The sequence below is a fragment of the Natrix helvetica genome (genome assembly GCF_964273705.1).
Source record: "Natrix helvetica genome assembly, chromosome: 5".
Classification (NCBI taxonomy): domain Eukaryota; kingdom Metazoa; phylum Chordata; class Lepidosauria; order Squamata; family Natricidae; genus Natrix; species Natrix helvetica.
This window is the reverse complement of record NC_138551.1, coordinates 15,559,483-15,584,981: the sequence shown is the minus strand read 5'-3', so window position 1 is coordinate 15,584,981 and position 25,499 is coordinate 15,559,483. Positions and strand designations below refer to the sequence as shown.

At 39.9% G+C, this 25,499-nt stretch overlaps 1 protein-coding gene across 6 annotated transcripts in view; it reads left to right on the top strand.

Annotated features, from left to right (window-relative positions):
- Positions 1–25,499, top strand: part of NAALADL2 (N-acetylated alpha-linked acidic dipeptidase like 2) — a 706,416-nt gene that overhangs the window by 495,411 nt on the left and 185,506 nt on the right. For all 6 annotated transcript variants that reach the window (XM_081953457.1, XM_081953458.1, XM_081953460.1 and 3 more), the window contains exon 9: positions 5,828–5,956. In XM_081953457.1, the coding sequence (XP_081809583.1) occupies positions 5,828–5,956 (129 nt within the window). The remainder of the gene's footprint in view (positions 1–5,827; positions 5,957–25,499) is intronic.

The following is a 25,499-nucleotide window of genomic DNA, read 5'->3' as shown; positions in this document are numbered from 1 at the left end:
CTTCATATCAATGAACCATCCCGTATCTTTTTAAAATAACAGTAATATCTGGTGTGTTGCGTTTTAAGTGTTTATTAGCTTGAATTTTGAAATCCCACAAAATGTGGATTTTCTCATTTTTGCAAAAGGCAAAACAACCAGACAATCAAAGCTATTATAGAAAGATTGTGTTCTTTTTTTTAACTTAATAATGCTATTGGCATTTTAAATAAATCTAGTAAAAAATTAATGCAAAGTAAACTGGAGAAAAAAGAATAGAAGTTCAGAAGGTGCAGAAAAAAGAAAGAGTAAAGATATTAAAACACATGTAGATGAAAACTGAACATTTAGAGCAATTATTTTACATCAATTCAGGCAATTAATCAGTATTTTTAGAGCCTCCTCCTCCTCTAATTTGTAGCCAATTAAAACGTTCTTTAACAGCAAACAGACAATAAGTTGTGTCACCTGAATGTTGCATTGAGCAAAAGGAAATAATTTTCTAGATGCATCATAGAATCCACTTAGAGTACAAGAATGGTTAATAACACCATCTGTCAGTCAATCAGTGACTAGAGGAAACTGGATAAATAAGCCATAAAGATAATCGAGGTAGGTGGCTAATTGGTACATGCCTTTTGGTCAGATCAAGTAATAAAACTTCCAGGAGAGAAAAGGGAGATGGACAATATTAAGATTCAAGTCAGATACTGTGTATATATCAGCCTGTTGGATTTGAATACTGTAAGCAGAATAAAAGTATATGTTCTCCAGTGTGCTGACGAGAGAATCCAGGAATGGGTTAACTCCATCTCGTAGCTGATTGGACTGAGTCTGTGTGGACACGCCTCTGCTGCCTGCATTCCCCAGATTTTGACTCAGTGATTCAGCTTGTGTAGACATGTCAACATTTGATCCGTTTTTCAAAAGAATATTATATTCCTGGATTCTTTTCAGCAGCAAGAGATCATTCCTAGGTGATTTTGGCTCTCGGTTGGCTGGCTCCCCATCTGACTGGTGGACCCGCTGGACTTTAAGCCAAGCAATTCAGTTTTAATAGACATTCATTATTTCAGCCTGGTAGCTTTGTGTCAATATTTATTTATTTATTGAATTTGCATAGCCAAAAGTGACTCTGGGTGGTGTATAGCAAAACTAAAACAATGAATAAATCTATAAAATCATTTGTTATTATTAATTAAAATATATTTAAAATGATAAAAAGGTACAAACAAGGGAATAATAGATACTAATTAATAATAAATATGAATCTGTTAATAATTATGTAGTCACTGTATAATTTCTCTCATCACCTTGGGTTCCTAGCCTTGTTGGCATAAGTAGATCTTAAGAAAACCATCAGAAGTTCAGAATTGATGGGGTCAACCTCACCTCAGGAGAGAGAAGATTCCACTGTGTGTGGATTTTATGTGGTTCAGATCACAATTTCCAATTTATAACTCTCAACTAGCTTAATCAAGTAATGAACCAAGGATGTCAATCATTCTGAGCTTTAAAGCTACTGATTTTGATATGTGTGTAACATAATATATACCTGTGAGGGCGAGCCTTTTTGGCACCCAGTGCCCAAATGTGCGTGCATGGCATGCGCTGGAGCACTGGAAACACAAAGAACAGCTGGCTGGTGTCTGCATGCCTGCTTTATGGCCGTTTTCAGGCCATTTTTTGAGCCATTTCCAGGCCGTTTTATTGAGCTGTTTTTCGGGCCATTTTCAGGAAGTGTTTTTGCCTGAAAAAAAGCCTAAAAAACCGGCCTGAAATACAGCCCCAAAAATGGCCTGAGAAAGGCCCGAAAACAGCCCCCAAGACAGCCTATTTTTTTTAAACTAGAGGAGCAGCTGGTGACAGCACACATGCTCACAGAGAGGGCTCTGCATGCCACCTCTGCCACGTGTGCCATAGGTTTGCCATCACGGATATACACCAAACAGTATTACACTCAGCCTCTTTAAAGCAGCAAAGTGGTGATTTAGTTTAAATAAGAACATAAAAATACCGGTAGCTTAATTGATTCAGGTACATTCTTGGTATCTATAAATAGATTCAGGTACATTATGAATCAGCCTTGGTACAGAGTTTGAAAGAAGATACAAACAGAGACACTTCCTTATGCTTTCTTGCTGTTGTGATGAAATATTCATAATACACTCTGATAAAAGAATCACAATTGCCAGAAGTTCTGCAGAAATCAACACATTGATCAGTCAATGAATCATCTATATGTTTTACCTTTCCACAGACTAACCTGGTATTTTAGCCATACTGTTTTCGTTCCATGCATTCAGTTTTTAAATTCAAAATAATGTTCTGTTTCTCATTAAAAAAAAAAAAAACCAAAGCTCTTTATCAAAATAATAAAGATAAAAGGGAGATAAAAACAGACTAAAAAAAAAGAGTTTAAAAAGAGTATATACTAAAAAGAATTAAAATCATTCCATTAGAAAAAGCAAAACAAAGTGGTTACAGAGGGAAATAAAAAGATGGAACTTTAAAAGATGTCCGAAAGACATCAGCATTGTCTGTCTAGTGTATCTGAGAGGACAGCTAATTCCACAAAACAAGAGAACTTTAGATAAAACTTTTCTTCATAAACTAATATTAGGTAAATGGTATGCAAAACCAATAGGGACGTGGTGGCTCAGTGGCTAAGATGCTGAGCTTGTCAATCAGAAAGGTCAGAAGTTTGGGGGTTTGAATCCCTAGCACCACATAATGGAGTGAGCTCCCATTACTTGTCCCAGCTTCTGCCAACCTAGCAGTTCGAAAGCACGTAAAAATGCAAGTAGAAAAATAGAAACCACCTTTGATAGGAAGGTAACAGCGTTCTGTGCGCCTTTGGCGTTTAATCATGCCGGCCACATGACCACGGAGACGTCTTTGGACAGTGCTGGCTCTTTGGCTTTGAAACAGAGATCAGCACCACCCCCTAAAGTTGGGAATGACTAGCACATATGTTCGAGGGGAATCTTTACCTTTACCTTATGCAAAACCAGGAACTCCTCTAAAGGGTTCTGAACTGCTGATGTAAGTAAATAATGACTAAATAAGGGTTTTAAAGTATAAAAAGTACATAATGGCTCACTGGTTAAAGAAGCTGAGTTGTCAGTTGGAACGATGATAGTCTGGATTTGAGACCTGAATGCTATGCAAAGCTATTTGCTCTGACTCCTGCTTACCTAGCAGTTTGAAAGCATGAAAATGTGAGTAGATAAATAGGTACCACTTTGGTGGGAAGGTAATAGAATCCTAACTGAAAAGGATCCAGATAATCTGTCTCTTCCAAGTTTTCCCAAAGCTGTTTTGAAACCACTTTCCCCAAGGGAGGTGAGATTTTGGTTAACAACGGTCCCATATGGTAGGTTTCAGTGGTGGCTTCTTCAATGGTGGTAAGCCATCTTGATTCATAGGTAAAGGAAGATCCACTTCACTAAAAGAATTAACTGCCAACAGAAGTCACCCACACAAGAGCTTCAGTCCTCTTTGACAAACCAGCAGGGTCATGGATCAGAAGAGCAGGTAGCCAAGCTGAAAGTACTGAGAAACCTATCCAGATCCAGGTTCAAAATATTCCCAGATACCATGTGACACTACTTGCCAAGCATCTCCTCTGGACTTGTGACAATTACAGGATCTGTATAGGAATGAATTTGAGGAACATCTTCCAACAGATTCTGTGAAAATTCTTCCATGCATCCCTGTAAGAGGTTATCCATGCCCCTTTTCCCCAAGTTGGCACATGTCACCTGAAACAAGACTCTGGAATGGCAAGCTGCAGATGCAAAAATGGTGGAGAGGTACTAACAGTTCAATGCCCTTTCCACCCCAAGGTAGGCCTTAATAGCAGCTCTAAGCAATGTTTGGCCAAATTTGCTTTTTGTTGAATGGAAATAATGGCCTAGATGTATCTCTACTCATTTCATCTTCTTCAATCCATTATAAGCCACAGGAAGTGATGGGATCCATACAAGGTCAGTTAAGTGCAATCCAATCTAAAGGCTTCATTTATCACCTTGTTCCAAGTGGCAACCAAGGCTATCAGTTAGATGAGTGATGGCTAACCTTTTTTGTCATTGCGGGGAGAAAGAGGGGAGAGCGGAGGGGGGGTCATGCGTATGCATGCCTTCCCCCCGTGCATCTGCAGGCGACCTTCCCATGAAAAACAGCCCAATGTGCAAACAGGAAGTTCCTTTCCGAACTTACGGTTTGTGCATTGAGGTTTTTTCCTCCCTCTGGAGGCTTCAGGGAAGGCAACGAAAAACAGCCGAAGAGCGAAAAACAGCCGAAAATGAAATCAGTTGACAGGGCAATGCCCTAAGAAATGGCTCTGCGTACCACCTGTGGCACGCTTGCCATAGGTTTGCCAATCATGGAGTTAGAGCATACAGCAGACCAACATGGGCAATCCCATCTCATTCAGAAACCTCTCTGGATCCATCATTCACAGGGGGTATATCAATCGAATGGATACAATCTCTAGGGCAGGGAGGGCCAACCTTTTCAGCACTGAGTGCTCAAACCAGAATGCGCCTGCATGCGCTTGGAGCTGGAAACTCAAAGACCAGTTGCCCAGTGCACACACACATTCTGGCCAGCTGGTCTTCGGGTTTCCAGCTCCATGCACATGCAGGCTCATTCTGGTTTTCATGCCATTTTCATGCTATTTTTCATGCCGAAGACCAGCTGGTGATGGCGCGCATGCCCACAGAGAGGACTCTGCGTGCCACCTCTGGAATATATGCCATAGGTTCGCCATCATGTCTCTAGGCAGTAAAATAGAAACCAAGCCCTGGTCTGACAAAGACAAAGGAATATCTTAGGAAACACAGCAGGTGCATATTTTCCTTGGGATTTAAAGAAAATTTACAACTATAAACTGAACATTTCCCCCTTTTTGCCCTATTGGCAGGGATTGCTTTTTCTAAGTAGATACTTTATAAATTAATAACATCCCCTGTAATCACGAAAGATGTACTTTCTGCTTAGCTTGCACATTCTAATGGCAGGATTTTAAAGACCTGCCAGCTACAATAAAGCTGAATTTGAAGTTACCTAGAAAGTGTGCAGACGTTCTTGGGCCTGAGTGTGAAAGCATTACCAAAACCTTATTCTTCTAACTGAATTATGGGCTTACAATACGCTGTGAAAAAAAAAAATATGGAAAGAGGGAACTGGTTGCAACCAGGTATCTTACAACTGCCTGAGAGCAAAATTTCTTTAGTTCCACTTCAAATCATCCTTGCATCAAACGTAATTGTGTTATATCCCTTTTGCTCAACGCAAAGAACCTCTTCGTGGAACAAATACTTCATTGCTAGGTAGGCAATGGGACATAATTGAAATATGCCTTTGTTTTTAAAAAGATAACCGAATGACAACATTGGAGAAAATGATGCCATTCACATCTGCAGTATGGGAGCCTGGATGGAAACATTGTTTGCTCATTCTTTTATTTGAAGTTTGATGTGGAACGGGAACATTTTTGTCGCCCCAAAAACAAAACAGACTTCCTATTATTTCAGAGAATGTAATGTTTTGATTCGCTGCTTAGAACTTGCAGTCCTTACATCCTTCTGGCTTCATTTTTTTTTTTTCATTTTGTTCATTTGAGAAATAAAATTATAACCCCACAAGAGGGAAATTAAATAAAGACTTCCTTTCAAGTTCCTAAAATGATATTCTATAAAAATTGAATTAAATGTTACGTGGGGAATTGAAGTAGGTGGAAAAAACATGGCCTGTGTTCCCCATTTCCTACATTTCAAAGGACTATAACAACAATGCAGGTCCTTAATTAGGATCTGGCTTATTAACCGTGTTTGTGTTTTAGGACCTTAGGAAAGTTCTCCAGAGGAACGCTGTGGCATATGTGAATCTCCATGATCCAATAAGAGGCAAAGGCATTTTATACTCCATAGCATCCCCTTCTGTTCAGCAACTAGCAACTGAAGTTACAAAGGTGAGTATCTCCTTGTACAGGACAGTTCCAAAAATAATGGACAATAATGATATGTGATTCATGTGTTAAACATTTAAGCCCTAAAATGCTTATGGATAGATATAAATTCCATGATAAAATCAATATGCTGTGCAGGGGTGAAATCCGCCCGGTTCGGCCCGGTTCGGCTAAACTGGCAGGGACGATTGGCATCAGTTCTCCAAACCAGTGGCAAAAATGCTTGCCTGGTTGCCCTGTTACTGCTCACCTTTTCTGGCTGCTCGACCCCCCACCCAATCCGAACATTTATCCCTCCATTCACAGTACAGCTGCTGCAGCCTGTCTCTTTAAGGTAGACCTAGGGGGGAAGGGGCCAGGGGAACCATAAAGGGAACAGAAGCTCTGCTGTGAACAGGGGGAGAAATGTTCTGATTGTCTTTGCCACATAATTCAACATTAAATGCAGCAGAGACAATCCAAACATTTCTTCCTCTGTTCACAGCAGAGCTGCTGCAGCCTTTAAGATAGTCCCCATGAGGGAGGGGGCCAGGGAGATAAAGGGAGCAGCAGCTCTGCTGTGAATGGACTCATGCACACATTTTTTTCCTACTGGGTTCTGTGGGCATGGCCTGGTGGTACTGAAGGCATGTAACTGAGTGGGTGTCAAGTTGCCCATGCCCACTCAGTCACAGGACGCCACCACCAAGCCACGGCCATCGAACCAGTCATAAAAAAAATGAATTTCACCACTGATGCTATGATACTAAATAATTGAGTATCAGATCCTCAAGATAATATATCTTAGAGAAAACAAAAAAGGAAAACTCACTTCTGAAATTAGGAACTTTAAGACAGGAACAATAGCACTTAGTCTTAGGTCTCTCTAAGCAGTTTACAGAGTCAGCATATTTTCCCCAACAATCTGGGTCCTCATTTTACCGACCTTGGAAGGGATGGAAGGCTGAGTCAACCTTGAGCCTGGTGAGAATCGAACTGCCAAAGTGCTGGCAGTCGGCAGAAGTAGTCTGCAGTTCTGCATTCTAATCATTGCACCACTGCAGTTCTAATAACCCTAATAAGACAACAATTTTCTTCTTTGATTTAGGGCAACAGAGAATTGCAATAAGGAATAAGAGGGGGGGATTCTTCTTTGTAATACCAATGAGAAGTGGAAAAGGTGATACCATCAGGGTTGTTAAATCCACCCACCATTTTTCTTCTAAAATACAATGGAAAAAAAAAAAACTCAGTAGAAGCAGTTGCAAGATAACAATATGTGAACCATGTTGGATTGCTATAAAAAAAAGTTCCTACTGAATTATATTAATACAAAAGCAATAATCCATACCAAATTATATTGTTTGTTAGAGATGATAGAAAAACTTATTATTTGAAACTTAATAGAGTAAGGGATAAATTGTCCCACATTTCTCACAAAGCTTACAGGGGAGAAGAAGCAAAAGACACATTTGTAAGAATGTCTGTACAAACATAATAAGTTGCCTGGTAGGAGTTCAGGTTATTTAGTCTTGTACTTTCCACTGGTCTACACAGACTGATAGCCTGAGACAATTTTTTAAAGTGTTGTTTCCAGCCATGGCCACTTCCAGCCATGGGAACTTCAAATCCCAGAATTTCCCAGCCACTATGGCCATTGGGAAGAATTCTGGGAACTGAAGTCCACAAACCTGGACTTGCAACTTTCTCTGTGTTCCATTATATTGATATGTGAAGACATTTTCCAACAGGTTATTGCTATTTACAGTGTAACATTTTTTAAAAAATAAATATTTCTTCTCTTCTCTTCACTTCTCTTTTCTTTTCTGTTTTCTTCTCTGCTCTGCTCTTCCTTCCCTTCTCTTCCTTTCTCTTCCCTTCCCTTCCCTTCCCTTCCCTTCTATTCTCTTCTCTTTTTGTGGTCTTGACTGGTGACTTCAGTTTTCTTGACAAGATTTCAGTTGTTGTTTTCAACTGCCCTCCTCCTTGGCATTAAAAAAAGTGACTACTAATGTGTCTAATTCAGGACTAGAATTCTTGATCTCCCCATATTCTAATATTAACTGGATTTCTTTTTAGAAAAGAAAATCATAAAAATGCAAAAATGAAATCATTAAAAACAAGCTGTAAGTAAACAAGTGTAATAAAATCATAAATAGGTAAGATTATGAACACTGTATCTTGTTATTTAAAGGAAGGGCTAAAAAGGTATTTCAAATAAATAGAGATCTCAAATAAATATCTACCTGTGTCCTATTTCTCTTAACTGAGTTCCTTTTTAATAGTATTTTTTTCAGCTTTGTTTTAAACATCTCCATTTGGGGAATGCTTGAAGCCCAGTGCACTCTTGTAATCTAGCTACTAGCAGTATCTACAAAAACAAATAAAATAGGATGTTTATAATGATTATCTGGAACAAACACTTGGACATTCTCAAAAGCCATGTTATTGCACATCCTTCATGCAATCTTCATTTCTTCAATCAGTTACAACTAATGTTGTGTCTTGGCATAGAAACAACTCAGAAGTACCCACCCACTTCTCTGGCCTTGCTAGAGGATTCTGACTGGAACCTTGAATAAACAAAGAAGGCAGATTTAAATATTTAGGTTGTGAAGCCAAATTGGGATCCAAACATTCTGAGATCTTTGAGAGCATGTGTGAACTCTGTTCAGCCATGCTAATTATGGCCCATTTTATGGGAGGGAGATTCTGCCAAGTTACATTTCTGCCTCCGAGTGTTCTGTAAACGAAGGTGCCATTGTCAGCTTGCTGCCTTAATGAATCACCATTTATTTGGCACCTTATAATGGAAAAGTCTGTGTTGGCTGGGGAGGGAATTAAATCCTCTAAATAAGACCATTAATTCATTAGTCCCAAATTTACATTTCAGAAGTACAAAAGTTACTCTGACCGAGCCATTAATTTATATGCCAGTAGGGTTGGCTTTGGTAAAGCAAAAACAAGAAAGAATCTTGGGGAATCTTGACATCTTAGTAATATATTGAAAAATAAACTTTGAAACAAACATTCAAGATCCACAGTTAAAAGAAAAAAGAAAAGTTACTTTTTCCATTCCATAAAACAAATGCTGCAGAGCTAGGCCAACTTGCTACAGCCAACTCGCTGTGACCAACTCACTCCAGCCAACTCAAACTCACCACAGGACAACTAACAAGAGTTACACTAACATTGAAGAAATAGTGGAATAGTATCATTAAAGAAATGATGCTAAAGAAGGGACAAAGTGAAATGTGCATGGCCAAAATTAAAATATTTTTTTAAAATTATTTTAAATAATGAAATTGAATTAAGTTGAATTTTCCCGTGGTGAGTTGGGCACGGCAAGTTGGCCACAGCGAGTTGGCTACAATTAGTTGTCTCATTCCAAGCCCATCTGATATGCAATATTTCATTTTAGCTACAGTGGCCATTATCCACCTGCACAAAAAACAAGGAGCTTTTAGTGTGTTTTATACAGCTTTCCCAAATTAAATCTCCAAATAATGTAACAGATTTTTTTGTTATGCTATGTCACGTGCACTGAGCTAATTTTGACTGCGGTTTCATTGCATATGTGTAAACTGGTCTGTGTTACGTCATATTGGAAGTCTCAGTGCTTGATATTTTTCATGAAATATGTGCTAATGAAAGTGTTGACAATTAGATCTGGAAATATGTGTTTTAGGAATGCGCAATAACAATAGTTCTTAGACTTGTATACTGCTTCACCGTGCTTTACAGCCCTTTCTAAGCAGTTTACAGAGTCAGCCTCTTGCCCCCAACAATCTGGGTCCTCATTTTACCGACCTCTCAGAAGGATGGAAGGCTGAGTCAATCTTGAGCCTGGTGAGATTTGAACTGCCAAATCGCAGTCAGCCGGCAGTTAGCAGAAGTAGCCTGCAATACCGCATTCTAACCACTGTACCACCATGGCTCATGACATGACAAGAACTGTAAAATGTAGATATGAGCTTCATTTACCATATCCTTGTCATGTTGCATATTTAACCTTCAGTGTAAACCTGTATCCAAGTATATAAATTCAAAAATAGGAGTTTGATTTGTATTTAGTGTGTGCAACATACACAAGGTGAAAACATCTATTTATTTATTTGCTTGCTTGTTTGTGCTCCTTTTTCCCAGCATATTTTCTGTCTCTGCAGTCCTAACAGGATACACTCAAGAGTAACAATACACCAGTAAGTGGGGGTGAAGCAGTTTTTAGTCACGTGAGAGCAATTTTTTCCTTAAGCCCAAGCCAAGAAATGTATCCAAACAATGAGGGAAGATGAGTGGCAACAAATTTCCTAACAGTTCACTGAAACCACAATTCACAATAAATGGCAAGTTGTGCTACAATAAACATAACCAGAACAATATAAAAAATTCTATATTTTCACCTCAGACAATCTCTGAGTTCTACAATTGGAATCAATAAGTAATTAAATCCTGGGAGGAATTTAAATGTATTTGACCAAGCACATTTGCCTTGTGCTAATGAGAATCTAGTCTACTATAGGTAGTCATCACTTAATGATGATAATTGGGACCAGGAATTACATCATTAAACAACGTGGTTGTAAAGTGTCATGTTTCTGACTATGCCACTTGTTCACAGAAATTCCAGCAGTTCTGATTGGCTTATTCATTGAGTCACCACGAGCCATTAAGCAAGGACATTGTGAGGCCCCAAGTAATGCCCCCATTACAAATCAAACTCGAGGCATTGCTTTTCCTCAAAGAACAAATTTATTTAGATACATCAACTTGGGGCTACTGGTGCAAACCCAGTACTACCCAGGCTTTTCACCCCAATATAATTTAAATTTTCCCCAACTTTCCAAAACAACTGTCACATTGTCCAACCACGATGGGAGCTGGTTGCTCGGTGACATCCCTCCTCCTCCTCCTCCTCCTCCTCCTCCTCCTCCTCCTCCTCCTCCTCCTCCTCCTCCTCCTCCTCCTCCTCCTCCTCCTCCTCCTTTCAGCCAAATGTTGGAAATGTGGTTGACTCATCAGTTAGGAATGATATTTTGACTGAAGGCTCCATCTCCCTTCAGCCCCAAACTGTGTCAAACTGAATTCATGTCAAAATGCTCAAGGATGCAAACAATCCCACACCCCAATCAAATTCAGGCTTGACATGTGCCATTTGTGACTTCTCTGCTAGCTTTCCCAATGGCTTTGCTTGTAGGAAGCCAGATTATGGTGAAGCTGCTTAGAAAACTTAGAACTGTGCCGCCTTTGGTCTGACCTAAGCCTAGTACATAAAATTATCTGCTACAATGTCCTACTTGTCAATCACTACATCAGCTTCAAGCACAACAGCACACAAACGCACAATAGATACAAACTTAAGATAAACTATTCCAAACTCGGTTGCAGAAAATACGACTTCAAGAGAGGTCAATGCCTGGAATGCTCTACCTGACTCCGTTGTTGCATCCTCAAACCCTCACAGGTTCAACCTTAAACTGTCTACCGTGGACCTCACCCCATACCTAAGAGGTCCGTAAAGGGGGCGTGCATAAGCGCACCAACGTGCCTACTGTCCCTGTCCTCATATTCCCTTGTATTCATAGTCATTTCATGTATTCATAATCATGTCTATACTATATATGTTATCTAATGGATGCTTGATGAAATAATAAATAAATAAATAAATAAATAAATAAATAAATAAATAAATAAATAAATAAATAAATAAATAAATAAATAAATAAATACTAAATGTTTTTTACACAAACACACACACTAATTTATCTCTTAATGCCACTGTGCTATTTCCACTCCCATCTGAAAAATCAAAATTAATAATCTGTGTGCCAGAGCAATTGCTATTTATTTTTTTTAAAATACATTCCATTGCTTAGAAAAGACTGTATTTTAACAGGTTTTACTATTTATCTTCGCAGCTATTAGTGAAATTTAGTCATCTTTTTTATTAAAAAGAACATTTAAACGGGAAAAGCTGTCCCTATTCATAATGTCATACGAAACTTTTTTTTGTTCCTTAGATTTAAAAATGAGAAGTTTAGTTGTCTTGAATCCTGTTCCGATTAGCAGGCCTGGCATAATTACAACTGTCCCTCCTGGCAAATGTATTATTATCTGGTTATTTTAGGGTTTTTTAATCTTGTGTGTCTGTTTTAGGGATTTTAAAAAAATTATATTTATTTAGCTTTGTACAGTTCTTTTAATTGCATTTTAACCTCCTCCAAACTGTACATATTTAATTTTTTATTGTATTTTTGTGATATTCTCTATGGACTGTACACCGCCCCGAGTCCCTTCTGGGAGAGGGGGCGGTCTAGAAGCACAAATAAATTGAAATTGAATTGAAATTGAATTGAATGATATCATTGCCTACATGACATTACAATTAAGCCAGCAGTGTGCATCAGCTGCCAAAAACAGCCAACACTATTCTAAGTGTCAGGCCTGCAACCCTGATACTAGGCTGCATAAACAGAGGGATAGAATCAAGATCACGTGAAGTCTTAATACCCCTTTATAATACCTTGGTAAGGCCACACTTGGAATACTGCATCCAGTTTTGGTCGCCACAATATAAAAAAGATGTGGAGACTCTAGAAAGAGTGCAGAGAAGAGCAACAGAGATGATTAGTGGACTGGAGGCTAAAACATATGAAGAACGATTGCAGGAACTGGGAATGTCTAGTTTAATGAAAAGAAGGACTAGGGGAGACATGATAGCAGTGTTCCAATATCTCAGGGGCTGCCACAAAGAAGAGGGAGTCAAGCTATTCTCCAAGGCACCTGAAGGCAGGACAAGAAGCAATGGGTGGAAACAAAACAAGGAGAGAAGCAACTTAGAACTAAGGAGAAATTTCCTGACAATTAGAACAATTAATCAGTGGAACCGCTTGCCTCCAGAAGTAGTTAATGCTCCAACACTGGACATTTTAGTTGGATAACCATTTGTCTGAAGTGGTGTGTAGGGTTTCCTACCTAAGCAGGAGGTTGGACTAGAAGACCTCCAAAGTCCCTTCCAACTCTGTTATTCTATATTCCAAGATTGACTTTGGTATGTTCCTAGGAATTGCATTTTGAGCTCAATTTTCTGAGAGCCAAAAAAGAAACTAGAAAGAACAAGGTTTATATTTTTCAAAGTTTCCCTATAAAAAGCCTTTCAGAATTCAAAGGTCAGGCTCTTCAAATCTTTCTTTTTCTTTTGAAATATAACTGCTATGGCAACTTCAAAATCTGTTTTGCCTCAATCTATTTTAAAAGCTCTATTTCTTAGGCTCTATTTTGAGAGGCCCTTCTGAATATTTGCAGGCAGTTATCTTGCTCCTTTGTTGGAATACCTTTTTGTGGGTTATTTTCTAGATGCTGAAACTCTCAGCAGAAATTATGGGGAGGGGGGGAAATTTCATAAAATCATGACATGACTCAGATTCCCAAGAGACCTCAGGTATAATTTCCAATGCCAAACAAGACGGCTTCCTCTTTTCTTTCCTTCTCTTTCATACAGAGAAGTCCTTTAGTATATTTCAGTCTACTACATGAAAGGTACTTTTTTTCAAAAGGTGATTGCCAAGGAAATAGGGTTAGACAATCCAAGCAAACATCAGCAAGGTAGTTTTTTTGAAAACCTGGAAACTATGTGATCTAAGCATCCTTGTGTTCTCAGCTGATCTTATGGGGAGAAGAATTTCAGAAGGAGATGCAGCGCTAACTCATGTCTAGCTTTATATGGTTCCCAATCCACCAGTCTGTTAGAGCATACAAATCAGTTGAATAATAGAGAGAGATCTGGAGGGAGACAAGTAAGGCTATACTGTTATTTTTTGCTATACTTCCTCAATCTTCCATTCACATCATGTTTTGAGTGGAATAGTAATAAGGGGATTTATTTGAGTGTTTATTATTTATTAACTTACTATTGAGTATATATTGATTTATTCTTGAGTATTGGTGCCACAAAGAAGAGGTGGTCAACTTATTTTCCAAAGCACCTGAAGGCAAGACAAGACACAATGAATGGAAACTAGTCAAAAAGAGAGAAGCAACCTGGAATTAAGGAAAAAAAAACTTCCTAATAGTGAGAACAATGGAGCGGCTTGCCTTCAGAAGTTGTAGGTGCTTCCTCACTGGAGGTTTTTAAGAAATGACTGGACAGATAATCTGTATGAAATGGTATAGGGCAGGGGTTCCCGACCTTTTTTTGGCCATGCCCCACCCCTGTGACATATAATTCTTACTTTACTCAAAAGGTGAACTCTACTCACGTGGAGGAAGCTTAAAATGGCATTAACTTGGTTTAAACAAGGTTCAAATTGCCCCCCTGTGGGGCGTAGGCCCCATGTTGGGAACCACTGGTGTAGGGTCTTCTGCTTGAGCTTGGGGTTGAACTAGAAGACCTCCAAGGTCCCTTCCAGCTCTATTCTGTTTGATTGATTGGATACCTGTGGTGATTCTGTTGAACTTGAATAAAGTAACAGAGGGGGCCACCTGGAATAGAAAACACCCTCCCCTTCTCTTGGTAGAGTTTGAATTATTGAAAGGAGTTTCCTGACTACTACTTTAGGATATGTGGACTTTGGGTTTCACTTTCATGCCTCGTGTTATACAAATCAGTGTAAAGTTTGAAATGGAGTTTAACTCCAAAAAGAGAATATGTGTAGCTCTGGGTTGAACTGAGCGGTCCTCTGAGCTTAGTTGTTTGCTTGCAGACAGTTCATTACCCAAGTAAGGAATATCATCAATGCTAGTGGGTAGAAGTGTTTGCTCTCAAACCCCATTCCCTTCTAACTCTGATGATGTTACCTACTTAGATAATGAAACATATACAAGAAAACCAACAAGCTCAGGAAGCACCAAGGACCCTTCAGAACCTACCCACCTGTGGTAAACTATTGGATTGCAGGCTCATCTCATCTAGACTAATCAGTATGTTTTTGTTTTGTTTTGTTTGTTTGTTTGTTTTTATTGGATTTATATGCCGCCCTTCTCCCAAAGAACTCAGGGCGGCGTACAACATTAAAAAACACATAGCCCGAAAAGTTAAAAAGAAATTAAATATATATCCAAAAAACCAAATCGAATTTTACTGGTGGCAGTAGGTGGTCTCGCAGGTACCCTAGGCCTAAGCCATGGAGTGCTTTAAAGGTAATAATTAATACCTTGAATCGCACCTGGAAAACAACCAGCAACCAGTGCAGGCCGCCTAAAAGGGGTGTAACATGGGAGCACCTAGGTACCCCCATGACAACCCCCGTGGCCCCATTCTGGACCAGCTGAAGCCTCCGGGTGCTCTTCAAGGGCAGCCCCATGTAGAGAGCATTGCAGTAGTCCAGGCGAGAAAGGATGAGGGCATGAGTGACTGTGCACAGAGCATCCCAATCCAGGTAAATATTTCCTGGGAGGAAGGAGTATATAAATGCTTCCTATTTGAGCTGACCATGTGCATCAGGGCATCAACCCTACTCTTTGAAATATTACAAAAATCTTTGGGTTGGTCAATAATAGTGATGAATGATAAAGCTAGTGCCAACACATGGAAACTGAAAAAGGCCTCCATCATAATAAGAATGTCATGCCTGCAAGCCATCTTTTCTTTTGGACTTCAGGCCTGCCACACTTTCTACTGTCTATTTTCTATTGTGGGAAAATGGGAGGGGGGATTATATGGAGTTGGGTGATATGTAGCCATAATAACATTCTTTTTAGAAAGCCAAGGTCGTCTTTATCTCTGCACCTGGCCGGAACTGGTTGAGTGGAAGCTGCCAGCATGGCAGTGTAAGATTGGACCATATGATGGACTTGTGGGTGTGGGGGCAAGATCTTGAACTTTTAACTGGGTGGGAAAACCTGGAAGATTTCAGATTCAGGTTTTCCCAGATGTGGCAGCATGGCTCTTTTAATAAATTGAAACTTTGAGGAATCCTTTGTCTCGTACTCTGATTTAACTTTGGATGCTATTTGGAACCCTGACAGAGAATGGCATCTCCTATGATGTATCTCTGGACAAAAACTGACTATTTATCAGATTGCATCATATATAAGAAATATGTTTTAAAAAGCAGTGCCAGGAAATACTTGCATCTCGCCTAAGAGCTTCATTTGGCTGTAGATTTAGATTGCATGCCCTACCTATGTGAGCAGTGCCATTGAAAACCAGCCAGAATGTAGCAACAAGCACTAATTGCTACATCATTGTTACTAATGATGGCCAGTAGCAGTGACATAGCACTAACCTACGAATAACAATGATGGACCTGCCCATGTATTTATATGAAAGCTTCAGATTTATTTGGGCTCATATAAGAAAAGGAGATTTTCAACACAATGCAACTTACATTTTTAGTTATTAAATTCATATGCCGCCAGCCTCACTCTGGGAAGCGACTCTAGGCATCTTACAGTAAAACTGGCTTCAATACATTTTGTAGATCAAAACTATTGCTTTGAGTTAACATCAGAAAGAGAAACCATTCTGTTCTCAGAATGGATTCTAGTAGACATGTGAGTATCCCAACCATTAGGACAGGGATGTCGAACTCAAGGCCTGTGGGTTGGATGAGGCACGTGGGTTGTTTAGATCTGGCCCTGGAAACAGTGAAGAGCCACCCCGTGGCACCTCTGACAGTGAAAATGTGGCCCTCCCATGCTCTTTTTTTTTTGCTGGCAGAGGATTACAAGAGGCCATTGCAGATAAAAATGGAGCTCGGGGGCCCGTTCTCGCTAGCAGAGTGCTCAGATCACCATAGGCGCCCCCGACACAAGTGACATTGATCCGGCCACACTCACCCTGTCCACGCCCCCCCCCCCCAAGGTCAAACACAACCCTGATGCAGCCCTCAATGAAATTGAGTTTGCCACCCTGCATTAGAACAATTCACAACACATATGGATTGAAAATGTTGAAGGGTAACCAACTCTGTTCTTACGCCGTTGAGCTTTTAATTAATATTTTGCTTTGCCTGCATTTTTGTCTTATAACTCTGGGACCATTTTTTTTTTTGTTCTGAAACGCGGCAGATAAATATATACATCAAGTAACAAGGCATTACACATATACTGTTTTTTTAAAAGTGGATTCATGTTTTAAAGGCTGATTTCACCTAATCTATGGTGCACCCTACGATCACACAATTTGCAGATTGTGGGTATTGCATTTTATTGCATATTGAAGTAACGCAGAAAAAGAATGAAATAAGTTTATTGTTAAAAAAGAATGAAAAACTGAAAGAGAGCATAATTATATACCATCAAGCTGGTATTGTTTTTTCCCTCCAGGATATTTTCTCCCCAAACTGGACCTTCAAATCTTCCAGTGTTGTTCCCATTGCAGCTTAAATTAAGTTCATCTACCCTGCTGCTTGTTCGCCACTTTTTCTATTTCTTTATTGCTTTTCCCAGTATTGTAAACTACTCCAGAGTGCTAGGAGTTTGCATAATCTGTCCAAAATATAGTAATTTCAGCCTGTAACTTTGAGTGAGGGAACTCTGGGTTAATTTGTTCAATTATCCACTTCTTTGTTGTCTTGGTTCTCCATTGTAATCTCAAGTCTTCTATGCAACCTCAAAGTTCAAAAGCATAAATACGCTTTCGGTCCTGCGTATAACTTTCATTTCTGTAGCTTCATAGGAAAAGCCATTATCTGTACCACTCTGATCTTTGTGGATATAGACACATCACAGCATCTGAATATTTCCCCCCGATGTCTTCATTTCTACCATATGATAGTCGATGGCACATTTCTTCCTTTGTTGTTAAAAGTTGATTCCAAAGGGGAGAAACTATTCAATAATTCAATATTTTCATTGTCAGTACTAAAATTGGTGACTGTTTCTGTTGCTATTAGTTTGGTTTTTTCTCCTATATTTACACATATACCTTTCTTTTCACTGTGTCTCTTAAACTTTTATTACTTTAATGTGCAGGTAATTGCATTTTAATTTTCCAAAGTTCCCATTTCCTGCAGTGATACCATTTCTCCTTGGTTAGTTTGCTCATTTGATTTTATTAACACGGAACTGCACATTGAGGTGATGGAAAGGTCGGCAGTTCAGTGGTTTGAATCCCTAGCCCCACGTAACGGACTGAGCTCCTGTTACTTGTCCAGCTTCTGCCAACCTAGCAGTTTAAAAGCATGTAAAAATGCAAGTAGAAAAATAGGAACCACCTTTGGTGGGAAAGTAACAGCGTTCTGTGTGCCTTCAGCATTTAGTCATGCCAGCCACATGACCACGGAGACATCTTTGGACAATGCTGGCTCTTCGGTTTTGAAACAGAGATGAGAACCACCCCCTAAAGTTGGGAACGACTAGTATATATGTGCAAGGGGAACCTTTACCTTTACCTTAAAACTCTTTTTATTGAGGGCTACCTCTTCTGGGATCATTTATTTAGAGTTGCATACGGAGATCATAGTAAAAGAAAAAAGAAAAAGCAACGAAGAAAGAAAAGTAGAATTACTCTTTTTTTAATCATCCTCTTTTCTGTTATCTTTTTCTTTCTAATTGGTACATTTTGTCATGCATGAAAGATCAGATCCACATGTGAAGGTCCAATTAAACAGATTTATTACTATACAGCTGATGTATAGAAATCTTCTCAACTAATGGCCAGCACCCGCTTGCAATTAGATAAGGATCAATGGATTTCAAGCGCTGTGGGAGGGGGAGTTAGTTCGTTTGTGGCAACATAGGGATTCTCAGCTGAGTGCTTCTTTAACTCTGACCCACGTTCTGCCACTCCTTCCCCTGCAGACTTATTGATAGTAATTCGAGATGTAATTTTGTGGGAGGTTGAAGTTAGCTTGAAACATCAAACAGGGTCATTGCTTCACTAATATAGCATTCCTTCAAAGATCCATGTGGAGCTTGCCATCCATCAAGAAGGCTGAAAAACATCTGGCATTTTCAGGAGAACCTGGGCTGTCAGATTTTATAGACTCCATAATACACTAATACTATTTTCCTTTTTGTATTCTTCGGACAAAAGTTTGCTATTTCATCCCTTTGTTGTTATGTTACAGTTTTTAACTTGCCTTGTAAATAAATTTCCTTCCTCCCTCCCTCCCTCCCTCCCTTCCTTCTCTCCATTTCTTCCTTGCGGTTATATGGTTCTGGGGGCTGTTGTTATTTTGCTGCTAAACCTGAGCCATAAAAATGTAACTAATTTCAGAAGAATTAACAAAGCAAGCTACTTCAGACTACCAGGGGTTATGGGCAGTTGGCAAACCCTGAAGCATTTAGATTAAATCAAAAAGAGGTCCTGTTCCCCACCATAAATTGAATATGAGTGACACCAAAAATCTATGCAACCGCGTAGAAGGAAGTATGAAATTTAATGTTTCAAATGGATTAATTTAACTCAAGTAAGAGATCATGCCTCATTAACTGCAGACTTTGGGGATATTATCACTTCAGGCACCTCATTCTTCAGATAACTTTTTTCAATAAGCTTACAGTAGCATAAAATATAGCAAGAAGAATAGGGGATGTGATATCGGTGGCCATACTTAAAGGCCACTTCTTGCAAATATAAAAATGGAAACTTGGTAACTCGTTCACTGGATTTGGCCAAACCCCAGGTCCTAAGGCAGAATGCAGTAATTCACTGGGAGTTAGCCAGATTCATATCCTTTGAATCTGTTTCATTCTGTTCATGATTGTTTCTTCAGAACATTAGAGTAGACTCACAATCCTTTCAGCCGTACAAAGAAGGTTCCATACCCATTTGTACTCTGAGTTGTGGCCCACCATCGACCAGCAGAGCTGGCAGCAGAGTTGGACAGTGAGGAGGTTGGGGAGGAACATGGGCCAGTCTTAGGGACTGAGGAAATCTCAGACAAGGGCTCTGCATCGGAGGCAGAGATGGAGCTAGACAGCAGTGAGGCAGATGAACAGCTGGAGCCTGTTCTCAGTGTGTGCATGCACAGAGCTGCCAGAAGACAAGAATAACTAAAAAAGCAGGGTTGACTTGGGAGTAAAGCCACACCTTGGAGGTGATTGGCCCCTCCCATAGGAAACAAAAGAGGAGCGAACAGGGAGTGGGGCTTTTGCAGGAAACCATTCGTTCATTTGGTCGTTTCAAGAGTGGAAAGTTCTGTTTGTGACTATAAGAGACTCTGTGCCAAGTGTTGTTTGGAAACTAGCTCTCCAAGTGAGATAAGGTTCGTGTTGATAAATATTCCTCTGAAAGGGCTGTTTGCCAAGCCTTGCTGACTGTGAATGAAAGGAATTCACAGTCATGCAAATAAAAGAGGTTTTGCCAGGACCAAGACTCTGCTTCACGCTTTTTAAGGAAGTCTAGATCAGAACACTCTGATTCAGGTGACCATGAGGGTAAAGATAAACCCCAAGTGGCCTCAATGGCTCTTAAAGACCTAACAACCAACCTTCAGAGTGCTAACGACCAGATGACCTCAAAGAACACAAATCCTTGTATTCCCCACCATTCAGCCAGAACTGAAGAAGTTGGATGGGAACATGGATGAGAAGTGAAACATTTTCAAGGAAAAAAAAAAACACCAAGAAAGTCCAATGGCCTTCTCAATAGGAACAACTATGACCTGAATGATTGAAAATCTTCCTAGATGTAGATGCTGTTTTCCAAATTATGCCAAGCGCTGAAACCAACTTCTGTAGAAGATGTTTCATAGTTTAACTGTACACCATGTTAGGTTGAATGGAAGAGTGCTGGGGGCAGAATGAATTCTATTATCTCCCCCCCCTCACTCCTCTGTTTTTTCATTTGTCTGCATTACTGAAAAAGGAAGAAATTTTCTTGAAGATCCTATTTGTGACCTTTTAAAAGGGGGGATTGAATGATATTAAGAAGAAGCTGAAGTAGAGAGAATATGACCTTTAAGGGACTATACTCCAGAGACAGAGAAAGAGAAAAAGACACAGGATGAAATGACTTGTGGTTTTCCTGGTATGGCTTTATTTTAAAATGATTGCTTTTATTATCTACTTATACTTTAGACACTGCATTAATCCTATTTGATTTGGATTATTATTTTTATTATTATCATTTTTAAGATGCATGGGGTTTTTTTCTTGCCAATTTGCATGTTCAGAAGCCTTTGTAGCAAAGTCAGACAGTGACAATTTTGTGGGAAATAGAGAGAAAATCAACATCTCTGTAAGAGTCTATGAATTAGGCATATGCAACTTAAATTGTGTTGAGTTAATAGCACCCAAAATTAAATCAGAGTTCGGGGCAAAGGATTCCTCAAAGTTCCAATTTATTAATAGAACCATGTTAGCACATCTGGGAAAATCCGAATCTGAAAACTTCCCAGTTTTCCCCACCCAGTTGAAAGTTCAAGCTCTTGCCCCCACACCCACAAGTCCATCACATGATCCAATCTTCCACTGCTATGTTGGCAGTTCCACCCATCCAGTTAGGTGTAGAGGTGCAAAGACAAGGATGACCTTGGCTTTCTAGAAAGAATTTTGTTATGGCTACATATCATCTAACTCGGTACAATCCCCCCTCCCATTTTTCCACAATAGAAAATGCATAGTCGAATAATAGAAAGTGTGGTAGAGCAAAGATCCAAAAGAAAAGATGGCTTCAGGCCTGTCAAATGAATTCTTATCTTACCACAGAACCTCTTATGGGATCAGAACTTTTAAGGCATTGCCCAATCTGATTTGGACAACAATTCCCCTTAGCCCTAACAAACATGATCCATTTGGACTCCAGAAAAAGCACTTCCAACTTTGGTACACTTCAGGCATGTGGACGTCAACTCCCAGAATTCTCAGCATTGGCTACTCAGGCAAAGGAATGCTGGTGTGAGAAGAAGAAATATTCATCTGGTTCAGTTCCAAGCTGGGAGAAAGACACTGGAAACATGGAGGCTGATTGGAAATATCTCAATAATGAAGCAGAACCACAAAGGGGTCTGGGCAGCTGACAAAATGGAGTTGAGAGTGAGCGTGTTTTATACCTTCTTTGGTCTTTGCACTTGAACTGAACCTCCTGTTCCTGTGCAAGAACATGTATTCTATTGCTTGTTGTCAGACTCCAATGGGGCCATTTAGGGGTTATGTAGGGGTCATAGCTGGCTCTATAGGCAAAGTACAAATCCTAGGTGTTTGACTGAACTAAGTTTGGTTGAAGTTTTTCAGAGTGATGCAATGAAGGGGCTTGTGTTCTGAAAGGATGTTAAAAGGTAAAGGTTTCCCTTGCACATATGTGCTAGTCGTTCCCAACTCTAGGGGGCGGGGCTCATCTCCGTTTCTAAACTGAAGAGCCAGTGCTGTCCAAAGATATCTCCGTGGTCATGGGGCCGGCATGACTAAATGCCGAAGGCCCCTGGAACGCTGTTACCTTCCCACCAAAGTGGTGCCTATTTTTCTACTTGCATTTTTCATGTGCTTTCAAATTGCTAGGTTGACAGAAGCAGGGACAAGTAACGGGAGCTCACTCCGTTATGCACTGCTAGGGATTCGAACCACTGAATTGCCAACCTTTCTCAGCATCTTAGCCACTGAGCCATTGCATCCCTTGAAAGGTTGTTGAGCAATTCCTATTGTGGCTTAATGGCTTTTTCCTATGTTGAATCTTGAGTGAGTGGATTTCTTCCTGAAGTATTTGCTTTGTCTTTGAATAGAACTATCTCTTTAACTCTTAGGTGCTGACATCTGGCGTGGGCTATTAAGAAAATTAGGGGTTGCTTTCTCTCCCTTAAAATGTGTTTCTCCGTTTCTCTCTTTGGGAAATATAATAATCTGCCATTTTTCGGGGAGGGGGTGCTAACCTCACTGGAAATTGGAATCTTCACCTTTGGAAGACACCCAAAATACAATACAATACAATACAATAGTAGAGTTGGAAGGGACCTTGGAGGTCTTCTAGTCCAACCCCCTGCCTAGGCAGAAAACCCTATACCGTTTCAGACAAATAGCTATCCAACATCTTCTTAAAGACTTCCAGTGTTGGGGCATTCAAAACTTCTGGAGGCAAACTGTTCCACTGATTGATTGTTCTAACTGTCAGGAAATTTCTCCTCAGTTCCAAGTTGCTTTCTCCTTGATTAGTTTCCACCCATTGCTTCTTGTTCTGCCCTCAGGTGCTTTGGAAAATAGCTTGACTCCCTCTTCTTTGTGGCAACCCCTGAGATATTGGAGCACTGCTATCATGTCTCCCCTAGTCCTTCTTTCTCTTAAGCTAAACATACCCAGTTCCTGCAACCGTTCTTCATATGTTTTAGTGTCCAGTCCCCTAATCATCTTTGTTGCTCTTCTCTGCACTCTTTCTAGAATCTCCACATCTTTTTTACATCGTGGCGACCAGAACTGAATGCAGTATTCCAAGTGTGGCCTTACCAAGGCATTACAAAGTGGTATTAACACTTCACATGATCTTGATTCTATCCCTTTATTTATGCAGCCTAGAACTGTGTTGGCTTTTTTGGCAGCTGCTACACACTGCTGGCTCATATTTAAATGGTTGTCCACTAGGACTTCAAGATCCCTTTAACAGTTACTACTACTGAGCAAGGTATCATCTATACTGTACCTGTGCATTCCGTTTTTGTTGCCTAAATGTAGAAGACTGAATTGGAAGAATCTCGTTGGAAAGAAAACTGTATTTGATTTTCCATTATACTTCACTACTTTTTGAGAAATTAAAATTGATGCTTCCTTACTGTGAAAGGACAGCCTGCCTCAGCAGGTTATGAGCACCTTTGCTTTTCCCTCAATCTTTCTCTTCTCAGCTGTCCCCCTACCTGCCAATCAAATGGCAGATGCCAAGCAGAAAACAGAAAAAGGCAGAAAACAGAATAGCAGAGTTGGAAGGGACCTTAGAGGTCTTCTAGTCCAACCCCCTGCTTAGGCAGGAAACCCTACACCACTTCAGACAAATGGTTGTCCCATCTCTTCTTTAAACCTTCCAGTGTTGGAGCATTCACAACTTCTGGAGGCAAGTAGTTTCACTGATTAATTGTTCTCACTGTCAGGAAATTTCTCCTTAGTTCCAGGTTGCTTCTCTCCTTGATTAGTTTCCACCCATTGCTTCTTGTCCTCAGGTGCTTTGGAGAATAGCTTGACTATAGGCTAGGAAGATGGAACACAAGATGGCTCTGGGACCTCTGTATGAATAAAAGAGCCAAAGCCCAGGAATCAAAATAAACAAGCAAACTAAAAGATAGGGAGTCCTGATGAGAAAGAGGCACCCAGAGAAAAAGCAGCAAAGATAACTGAAAAAAATGAGGTGTTTTTCTCTTCCCCCTTCAGATTGGCATGACGGAAAAGTCCTTCAAGCCATTTTCCTCACATGGAACCAAGTTTTAGGAGAAGGAAAGTATTAAAAGGCACAGCCAGGAGCCAACAATCTGAAAAGGTGAAGGAAAAGCCAAGACTTTGACAGCTTAGAAACAGAAAACAGAAACTAATAAGAGATAAAAGACAGATCAAACTGTAGAAAAAGTGTATAACTCTAAAGAGAATGACAATGCAGGGATGAAGACAACAGGAATATAGAGATCAGCAATTTATAAATATATGAAAGATATTGAATAGAAAGATATGAAAATATATTGGAGTTGAATTTCATAGAACATAATTGCAATAGAAAATAATACAGGTAGCTTAGGGTTGAATTATGGAATCCTTGGTGCTATCTGAGGTTGAGTGTTTTCTGGCTAACATCTCACTATCCAGGTAGGTATAGTGGTTTGCCCTGCTACTATTGGTGGAGGTGTGCTTTTCTCCTTTGAAATTCTTTGGTATTTTTTTGTAAAATAAAAATATCTTCCCCAACCATTGGAAGGATGTTGTTGTTGTTGTTGTTGTTGTTGTTGTTAGTTGTGAAGTTGGGTCTGACCCATCACAACCCCAGTGATCCTCCAGGCCTTCCTGTCTTCTACCATCCACTGGAGTCCATTTAAGCTCACACCAACTGCCTCGGTGACTCCATCCAGCCACCTCATTCTCTGTCATCCCCTTCTTCTTTTGCTCTCAATCTTTCCCACTATTAGGTTCTTCTCCAGTGAGTCCTTCCTTCTCATTAGGTGGCCAAAGTATTTGAGTTTCATCTTCAGGATCTGGCCTTCTAAAGAGCAGTCAGGTTGATCTCCTCTAGGACTGACCGGTTTGATCATCTTGCAGTCCAAGGGACTTGCAGGAGATACAAAAAAACCCAAAAGTGTCCAAGATAAAATGTCTTTTGGTACAAGCTGTCCTTGGTTTCTCTGAGACGTCAACCAGATAACAGAGGCTTGTGTTGGAAATGACAACCTTAACGTGAGATGACTTCATTGCATGCTGCTTCTCCTTAGAAATGGTCCTTTAAATCAGACCAATCAATCCATTCGGCTCATTTGAAAAGACACAAATGTTGGCCACTCTTGCAAGGTAGGCGAATCAATAAAGGCAGCAACAAATCCCAGCTCAGTGCCCCATAAAAGGATGGTTTTTCATGTCATATGTTCTCACATGTTCAATCCTTGCACTGACTCTGCAAGGGCATTATGAATCTCAATTAAGCCTTGCTAAGTGCTTTGGCTGAAAGACAGGCTTCATAAATATTACAGCACTGTAATTATCTGGTGTAGCAGACTGTTGAGAG